Below are 9,478 nucleotides of genomic sequence, written 5' to 3'. Positions count from 1 at the left end.
AAACATGCTTCTCGGTGGCAGTTGTAAGGAAATACAAATACCCCCAGTGGGTGATGAGCCTCAGTTATCCTCGAACCATTTTTGCCCTCTTGCTCAGCATTTTCTGGGAGCCCGGGCCACATGGCACCCAGCACAGAAGCCAAAACACCAACTTCACAGAATCATAGGATCACTTGAGGAGGAAAGGACCATAAAAGGTCCCCTAGTTAAACCACTCTGCTACAAGCAGGGACAGCAGCAGCTTCATCAGGAGCTCAGTGCCTTCTTCTGTGTCATAAGGCCACGGTACTTACCTGGAGTGTGGCAGGAGCCTCAGCATAGTCTATGTCATCAGATACTGCAGGCTACAAGTGCAATAGCTCTTTTGGTCTTTCAGCATTTCCCCATGATTTCCTCAAGGAAGGGACCATTCAAACCGTGTCTGAGCCCGGTGTGCTGTGAGTTGCAGTATCATCCATGTTCTGTGTGTTTTCAGATTAGTTAACTCCAGTGTACCATGAGGTTATTTTTGGAAACACAATACAGACCAGCTTCAATATGGGATTTAATGCTGCGCGTTAGGAATGCAGGAGGTGCACTGAAGTCCCCAGGGCTGAGCTGGGACCTCTCTCACCCCACCACCTCCCTTCCCCTGGAGCCACAGACTCCGCAGAGCCAAGCAGTGCAGGGCCGGCTGCGTGGCAGGCCGGTCAGACGGCCTTTCATCTACAAGTCACAAAATCTCTGGGGATTAAATGTATCCAGGTAAGACTAAGACACCTAAATGCTAAATGTCTGCTCCCTGACCACCAATGTCAATGGGGTTGCACAGCCACATCCCAGTGCGAACCAACACATTTAGACTCTGCGTTCTGTCTTCTGCTGTGAATCACATCCCCAAGGGACTACCACTCTCCATAGACTACGGCTGCAGTGGGAGTAGGGATGGGGCTGTTGGTCCCTGCATGTTGCAGTCAGGATGAACTCCTACAGGGATGGTGCAAAGTGCCAGAGCAGAAGCAGAGGTACAGAAACTCGGAGCTGTGTGCCAAAGCTGCAGGTGCAGTTTGCTGCTGGGGACAAAAGAAGTTTTAAAAGTGTAAATAAGTGTTAGAGCCACTCAGAGAACGACATAAAGCGGTGAGGTGAACAGACAAGCAATGTCAGGAAGTTAGGGGAAAAACAAAACAGCCAAGTAAGGGAAGGGTATGGTGTTCAATGGGCGTTTTTCTCAAGGTACTTTACCAGAGTGATAACATCACCCCATTGAGAACAGAGGAAGAGCACCAGCACCCTTCAGTTCTGTGAAGGGCTCTCCACCGTCTCCAGCTGGTGTTCAGAAGGGAACTGCTCTGCCTCCAGGTGCTTCTCACGCACACCAGCACACCAAAGCACCTGTGGTGTAAACCTCTCCATCCACAGCTGTCACCCTGGGCTGCTTTGTGTCACTAGGAAAGGGCAGAGATCTCTTGGGCCACCTCGCACCCTGCAGACTTGAAGAGTGGGTTGGGGGAAACGTGGCATGAAGGTGTTTCTCTCTCTGCACTGAGCAGAAGGAGAGCTGAAGCCGTCAGTCAGGGACAGAGGTGTACCATGCAGACATCTAAAATTAGATGAGAGATATCCTGTCCCTGTCTGGGAAAGAGATAAACGTCTATAATTGGCACGCCTCGGTCTGATCAGCCGGCGCAGGATGTGGGAAGCACAGAGCTAATATTTGTCAGCTAAAAGCAAGGATCTTATCTGAAAGCGTTGTCTACACTCCTCCTGCAGTTGAGAGAGAGAGGATTAGAGGTGTCCTTGGTGCTCAGCAGACACAAGCACCTGGCCAGGACTCCATGAAGGCCATGCAGCCAGGAACATGGAAAGCCTCGTGCGTTTTTTGCCCTTCTGCCATAGCACTGCAACCCTCATCCTCCACCACAACACAACGTGGCATTCAAACACACATCTAGAAACGTTTCTGGAAATCTATAAAGCTCAAAGATGTGGCCATGTGTACGCAGCAAGGGCAAGTGGATGAGAAAACCCTGAGTTTTAATTATCACACAGAGATCTGTGTCGATACAGAGCTCAGTGCAGTGCAACGCAATGCCAAACCTCCCGGTTCTTCGCCTGAAGTTTCAGACCACAGCCTTATGGGATCACTCTCCTACCTCAGCAGCAGAAGGTGAATTGTTTGTTTGCCACTCTAAGGCCCCCACCAGCCCTGTGCCACATGGGGAGCCCTGTGTGGCCACAGGGTCATCACATTGTCCCTTTTATAGGGTCCTCTGCAAGGCACAGATTGACAGTTGCCAGCCAGGGCCACAGTCCCTCTGCCCCATAGAGCTGCTCTACACTGAGTGGTGATAGAGTATTTCCAGATAACTCTTTCTTCCAAAGGAAATAGAAATGGAATTGGGTTTAGTTGCTGGCAGGAAGGGAGTATGAAGGGAAGGATGTGGACAATGAGCAAACCCCCCCAGGATGCCCCACTCGGCAGGATGTGGGGCAGCTCCTTCTGTCAGTGACATCACTGTTAATGAGAGCTTTGCCTTTGCACGACTCCTTGCTTCCTAAATAAGCACAATGGAGGCTTATAGCTCCTGGAAGAGCTGCAGCAGCACTGCGGCACCAGCAGGACTCAACAGCACCTTGCAGGGCCCTCCTACAGGAGAGAGATCTGCCCCAGAACAGAGCTGCAGATATTTCTCTTGTTCACACCACCCTGCTCCAGGCATAAGCAGCTCTGTTGCTGCCTCCTCTGAACTCCTGGGGTGCAGCTGCTGTAATGCAGTAGAAAAACATGGGATTATGCTCATGTGAGCTCCTGCTCTGCATTCCCAGTGGAAAGATGAGGCCCAACATCTCTGCTGTCCTTGAGCAAGCGGCTGAGCAGGTCGAATGACTTCAGCAAAACAAATACTCCCTCAACACGTTCAGCAGCTTCAGGCAGAACACACATAGGATGCTCAGGACAGTCAAACATGCAGCAGGAATGAAAAGCTCACCAGAGCGGCGTGGGAAGGGTCAGGAGTCGGTTCGTACCCAACTGGCCCCTCACGGTACAGAAGGCCCAGCAGCAGCAGCAGCTGACGGCCCCTTGCAGGCAGGAATGAGCTGGATGCTTCCTAAGCACAGCACAATTGCCCACGCAGCAGAGCCTCCTGCTCCATTCTGAGCCTCGAGGTCCTTCCCATGTCCTCGCCAAGCTTCTCAGCCTCCTGTGGAAGCTCCTGCCCTCTCCTCGACCCCTCAGAAAAACACAGCACTGAGGCAGGCTGTGCAGACACGCTATGCCCAAAAGATGGAGATATTGCTCACCCAGGCACGTTGCAGTGGTGATACCATCAACCCCACTGCTGGAGGTGTTAACTGCCCTGGGATCACTAAAGGCCCAATGAGAAAGCATACACAGCTCAGCTTTGCAGCTCAAGAAGGGAGATGAATTGCTCTGCACGCCTGTTGAGCAGATCAGTAAACTTCACACACTCTCAGCAATACTTCAGGACATCAGGGACACACAGAGTCTTTGTTACATGCTCAGAATTCAACTTGTGCCAGAGAACACTGCAAGCAGACTGCATCAGGTCTATGTTTCTGAATGAAGACCTCCTTCCTGGGGTCATAGGAGAGCACAGGATGCTATGGGTGGGGTCACAGGCTAAGCTAGCACCAGTCTGGTGCCCAGTGCTTCCCAAAGGATGTCACATAGTGGCACACACCACAGGGACCACGCCTGTGGGATCGTCCACCATCCTCTCCAACTGATGCTTCTCCCCCTACAGCTGTTCTTCATCTACTCCACGTTCATCTAATTTAAAGCTCCAGTGGAAAAATCTGCTCTTACTCAGCCTCCAGTTTCTGCTCACCTCATCAGCCATGCCCAAGGCAGTATAAACAAGACGGGGCAGTGGTTCAGCCCCATTGCTAGGTCAGGAGCCACAGTTTTGACCTGAGGGCTTGGCGTGGCAGGAACATGACTAAAATCTGCACTTTGTGGAAGGTGAGGGCAGGTTTCAGAAATCTGGGAAGTGGTTCCCAGACATTTTATCAGGGGCAGGAAACACACACATCACCGAGGATGCTTGCGATCTTAGTGCTGGAGCTGTCTTGAGAAGAAGGAGAAAACTGTTAGATACAAACACCAACAAGAGATGTGAACACAGAAACAGAGAAGACACAAACTGCAGAAAAACATGTTACCACCCAAAATAAAGATCAGCTATCTGAGGGTATCAGACAGCTGTCCCCAACTCCTGTGCATCTCAGTACATAACTCTGGAGCAAGAGACTTTAGTTCCAAGGCAGCACCATGGCTGCTGCAGAATGGCAGAGGACACCAAGGGTCAGCCTTTGCTTTCTGCTCACAGAAACAAAGAAGCCAAAATCTCACTGAAATGGTGCTCGCAGAGGCTCATCTCTCTTAACCAAAGCCACAGTTAAGGGAACAGCTCCTTTGGAATAAAGAGCAATCTCCAAACTTTGTGACATGGGAGTGCAGGCTGGACCATGAAGTGCTCGGCACAGCTCCTTCCAGAAGAAATGCACACCCATATTTCACCTAAAATACAGTAAGTGCCCCCAGGCTGATGCAGCAGAAAGAGCTGTCTATAAACAACACACTTTCAGTGATTCCCTTTGCAAAACCCTGAAAATGGGAAAGTGGGCTTCAGTTCAAAGAATTGATTTTGCTGCAGTTCTGTACATAGGAATCACCCAACTGCTGATCACCGCTGCTGCAGTGCTTGCACAGTGCAGATTTTGCTACTGGAAACATATGCTCTCTCTCAAGGACCCTAAATTCTGATTGTAAAGATGCCATGAGATGCAGGCAGTGGCACGTTTCTGGCCTATTAGCGTGCATCTCTGAAGGGTAGGAGTTGTACTTTACATCCAAATGCTGCCTCCAGGTAACTAAGGGTTGGGAAGCAGTACTCTCCGGTCCCATGCAGCCTTCAGTGCTCATTTCCTCTCTAGCAGAGATCACTCTTCATTCACAGGCAGCATCTATCTTGGACTCAGCGTGCCCTACACATTCCTGTCCAAAACACACTGCTGGCATGGCTCTGTAACAGTGGGGGTTGAAGGCATCTTCTGCAGCAAGGTAATAGGTTTTTCTGTTCTCATATTAATAACTGCAAAAGTGGACATCAACAACCACAGACTGATACTGTGAGCTCCAAAACCCCGCGCCCATAAACCGAGGAGAAGCTTCAGCTTTGGCCACTTGGCTGTCCCACACCCACACTACCAAAGGCATCTGCTACTCCCAGGCTGATGGTCCCACGAGCACTACTGACCTACTGGCTCCACAGCATCAGCACTGCATCTGTGACCTGTGCACAGCACCAGGTCCTCTGCGTGAGGTGCTGGGGTATGCCCAGCCCTGCGTTCCCATGGCATGGATAACATGAGTCCAGGTTTAAATTACACAGCAGGAAAGGGGTTAAAGTTTAAATGACTGTTTTGTATATGAATTAATGTATGTAGCTTTGAGCCAAAATATCTACCATTAATTTTTCCACCTATTTCAGGAGCAGTAAGATACACAAAGTGAAGTTTATTTTGGTACTTGGTATACTTCACTCCCATTAAAAATAAATTAATCAGCAAATTCCTACACAGCTCAGCCTTCTTTTATGTAAATACAACCCAGCTGTAATGAATTACAAGGTGTTATTATCTCACACACACTGTATAATACTTCACACATAAGAGGTTTCTCTGCTTAGCTCAGCTTTCAACAAAAGCATCTTAAATAAACTGCAAGCAAGTTGTTTGGTCTGTAATGTTTTCACAGAGAAGGGATACACCTCACACATTGAGGGTTTCTTTACATGACTCATTTTATAACAAGTTAAACTGAGGAAGTTCGCCCTGGAAAAAAAGCCTTTTTTTTTTTAATACAGAGAATGCTCTTAAGAGAAGGCAAAGAGGAAAAAAGAAAAAGCAAGGCAGTGTTTGGGAACCTGTATGCTGCACCCAACTGCTGTTGAGAGGGGAGATGTCAAGTACTCAGCAAAACAGCCTCAGAAAGAGGAACAGTCACGTCCAGGCAGTCATACTTTCAATGGAAATAACATTTCATCAACTAAGAATTATCATCCTTGGCTTTTGCATAATAGTCTTATTAAGAATACGCCTTAATATCAGAGGGCTGATTCTTATCACAGTCTTGCACAGCACAGAAAACGTGTACACATGGATTTTACCAAGAATGGCATTTATTACCAACTACCATTTTGACAGAAGAGAAATGAAAACTGTTTTGTCACTGACCTGGAAATAGCCTGGTGAACCATCCACCTACACAGGACACCTCAGCCTCTGCTGGTTTAATTAGTGGAGCTCTGGCTCCCATAATTACTATATTGGGGTAATTTGCTTGCACAGCCGTATCAACTTCTAATTGATAGGTCTTGTTGAAAAGACCTGGACCACTGGTTCGAGGGTGGGACAGCACAGTCCTGTCCCATTAAGGGCCATGGACAGGAACAGGGATGTCATTTTCAGGAAGAAATTCTTAGACCACCGCTCTAAAAAGAATATGGAAATATCATCAAGGCAGAACTCCTCTGAAATACCAAGCACTCTGAGATAGCTTTGGGTGGCAGTCCAAACACATTCCAGATTCCTTCCTCATTAAGATGGCTAGAGTCACAGAGGACTACTGGGGACCGTGCATTATTCTTTGCATTCTCCTTTTCTTGTGCAACAGAACAGAGAGAACCTAAAAAGGATTTTCATGGAAAATCCTTCAGAACCTGATGAAGTAATTCTTAATTCTTTTAAAGAAAAATGTGCTGCTCTTTCTTGATATCAAGCTCTTAGAAATCATTAATAGCTACAGTGCAAAGCTCAGATTTGTATTCACAACCATTCAGCCAGCAGAGGAATACCGTTGTTTCTGTAGGTAGCAGCTCTTCAAATGAGGCGAGGGACAGAATTGGCACCTGGAGATAACTCTTAAGTCATGGTTAAAATACCTCTTTTCCCAAAGATGGAAGGCAGGTCTTGCAATCTGTGTGCAAAGACCACTCTGTGCCATAAATAAAACAGGTTCTCAAGCCAGGTGAAAATTCAGATGAGAATGGCTGTCCAATTTGCTATCAAGTCACCACAGGTAAGACATCTATTTAAATACATTCTTCTTCAACTGCAGACTTTCCTTCTTGACCCCACAGCCTCAGCTGTCCAGTTCAGTTTCAGGCCTGTTTCCCAAGCTGCTCTGATGAATGCTTTCAGAGTCCTTCATCGTTGTAAACAGGAGAAAGGGGCTTGAGGATGCTGCGCGCGTTGCTCTCCACCAGAGGCCTCCAGCTCACCTCTCCCGTCAGCAGCAGGTCCTCCCCGCTCAATGCGTCCAGGTGCTGCACCTGCAGGAGATGGGCTGTTAGCACAAGGTGTTCAAAGCCCTCAAGAGTTAGGCAAACACACTCCCTTTTGGCATACTTTGTCATTTTGGAGAAGTAGAGCCAAAAAGATTCATGATTACCTAAGCATCACAGAAAGGCAAGGAGATAAGGATCTGCAGATCAACTGGAGTTAACCATGCAAGGCTGTCTGTCTACTTTGCCTTAGCTAATGCTTCCTCTGAAAGTTTGGCGACAGGACAAAGAGCCACGCAAAGAATTTCAAGTTCCAAGCAGTTAATTCCAGTGACACACTGCTGCTATCATTATCTGCAAGGAGTGCTCTAATAAAAATGGTTTCATGTCAACCAGGGCTTTCCCCTATAGAAAAGAACTGGAACAGCTGAGATTTATAAAAATACAAGGGCTGGAGGAGCTGAGCAGAGAGTGAACACTACAAGAAGTAACTGACATCAAAAGAAATGTTAAGGTGTAATGTAAGCACAACACTTAAGTGAACACTTCAGTACTGTTGTCGCATGAGGTACTGTTAACACATAGTAAATGCAAGCTTGCTGCCATGGGACATTTCAAGGACTTGAAGGGGGGGGGGGGAATAAAAAGGGCCCATCAAGAGGCATTCAAGTTCAGAAGTACCATCTCTGGCTCAGGATGTCTCCAACCACAGATTGCTCGGAAAGTCTACTACGGAAATAGTACCCATGCCAGCCCTGTTGTTGTATTCTTCTCTATGCATCCACTAATATTCACTTTTAAAGACAGGATCAACAAGAACTTGTGCAAAAGGTATCTTACACAAAGGATTTACAGTGTTTACTAAGAACACAATATAATTTGACAAGCAGTTTCTCAACAGAGAAAAGAATACAGCAACAGTCACAGGATCAGACTGAAAAGCCACCTACGCACAGCACTGTGTTTCTGAGTCAATAAACTTTGCAGAAGCAGTTGAATACAACGCATGAATACCTTATCACTTCCTTATTTCTCCCCCCTCGTAAAATTTCTTAGTTCAGAGATCTTGAGTATGAAGTGATTGTTCTGTACTTAATACCCCTGACAGGTTTCTCTTCCATAAACCTTGCCAGTGACACTGGAACCCACACAGTATCCCAAGCAACGCGTGGCAATCCATGCTCAGCCTTTCCTTGCTGTACTGGGTTGCAGTAGCAAGGGTTTGGTAGCAAGGAGAGATGCAAGAGTGATGTCAGTGAGCAGAGCCCCATGTCAGAACTGAGCCAGCTCCAGCCCTCCTCCCAAAGGGATCTGTGACTGGCCAGAACTGAACCAAGGAATGACATTTGGTGTATGCCTGGGAGAAAGATGGAAGAACAAACTGCTGTGCAAAGTGCAACTGCAGGTGGGAGAGATGAGAAATCAGAAACAAGTGCTGCAGACACCCAGATGCTAGAGCAGTCTGATTCTGGAGAATGGGCCCTGTGGTACAGAGTCATACTGGAGGAGTGCCCGGAGAGCTGCAGCTTGTGGGAAGTCCACACAGGATCTGTTTAGGAAAGTTGACATCCAGGACCCCACGTGGAGAAAGGGAAGGCAGAAACAATTGGGGAGCAGCAGAGAGGAAGCACTAGGGACTGAGTGCAGCCACGTTTCTCCATTCCTTTGCACCACTTGGGGATGGAACAAAGGTGCTTTCAGTTTGCTTTTAGTTCCCATTGTCCCCGTCTGTTAGTAGTTGGCAACACAAAGTACACTGATCTCACTATGCTGAGTCTGTGCCTGCGATGCTAACTGGTGAGTTCTTATCTCAACCTGTGAGCTTTTTTTCATATGCTCACCCTTGTTCTTCTGAAGAAGCATGGGGAAGCTCAGTTTCAAACCAGCATGTAACTGCCTCACTCACTCACCTTCCATACACCTCCAAGGACTAACAGAGCTCTCATATTCTTTCCCAGCTGTTTTTGAAGCAATTTCCTCCCAGTTCCACTGCTCTTCTCTGAGCCTTATTCAGTTCACTTTTGAATCTTTCTAGCTGTTTTGGGCCAAAACCCATTACAGATTACTTAAAATCACAGTGGTATCATGGACTTGAAAAATGGCATCATGACTCTACAGTTTATTTCTTCCTTAGTAGTTCTGAGCATTTGTTTTACATTTTTTAAACACCAATGAGCACCGAATTG

The 9,478-nt window shown here is 47.4% G+C and overlaps 1 protein-coding gene across 2 annotated transcripts in view; it reads right to left on the bottom strand.

Moving 5' to 3' along the window:
• Positions 1 to 5,856: 5,856 nt before the first annotated feature.
• The window catches only part of LOC136060229 (ubiquinol-cytochrome-c reductase complex assembly factor 1), a 49,532-nt gene continuing 45,910 nt past the window's right edge, over positions 5,857 to 9,478 (bottom strand). Inside the window, exon 10 of one of the 2 annotated variants that reach the window (XM_065754586.1) lies at positions 5,857 to 7,340. In XM_065754586.1, coding sequence (XP_065610658.1) covers positions 7,206 to 7,340 — 135 coding nt within the window. In that variant the 3' untranslated portion in view covers positions 5,857 to 7,205. Of the gene's footprint in view, positions 7,341 to 9,143; positions 9,328 to 9,478 lie in introns of those variants that run through there. The other variant, XM_065754587.1, reaches the window with a different exon arrangement.

Source organism: Cyrtonyx montezumae, unplaced genomic scaffold (assembly GCF_038088225.1).
Source record: "Cyrtonyx montezumae isolate F1298 unplaced genomic scaffold, pur_monq_1.0 scaffold_9, whole genome shotgun sequence".
NCBI classification, from domain to species: domain Eukaryota; kingdom Metazoa; phylum Chordata; class Aves; order Galliformes; family Odontophoridae; genus Cyrtonyx; species Cyrtonyx montezumae.
This window is presented reverse-complemented; position numbering and strand designations above follow the sequence as displayed.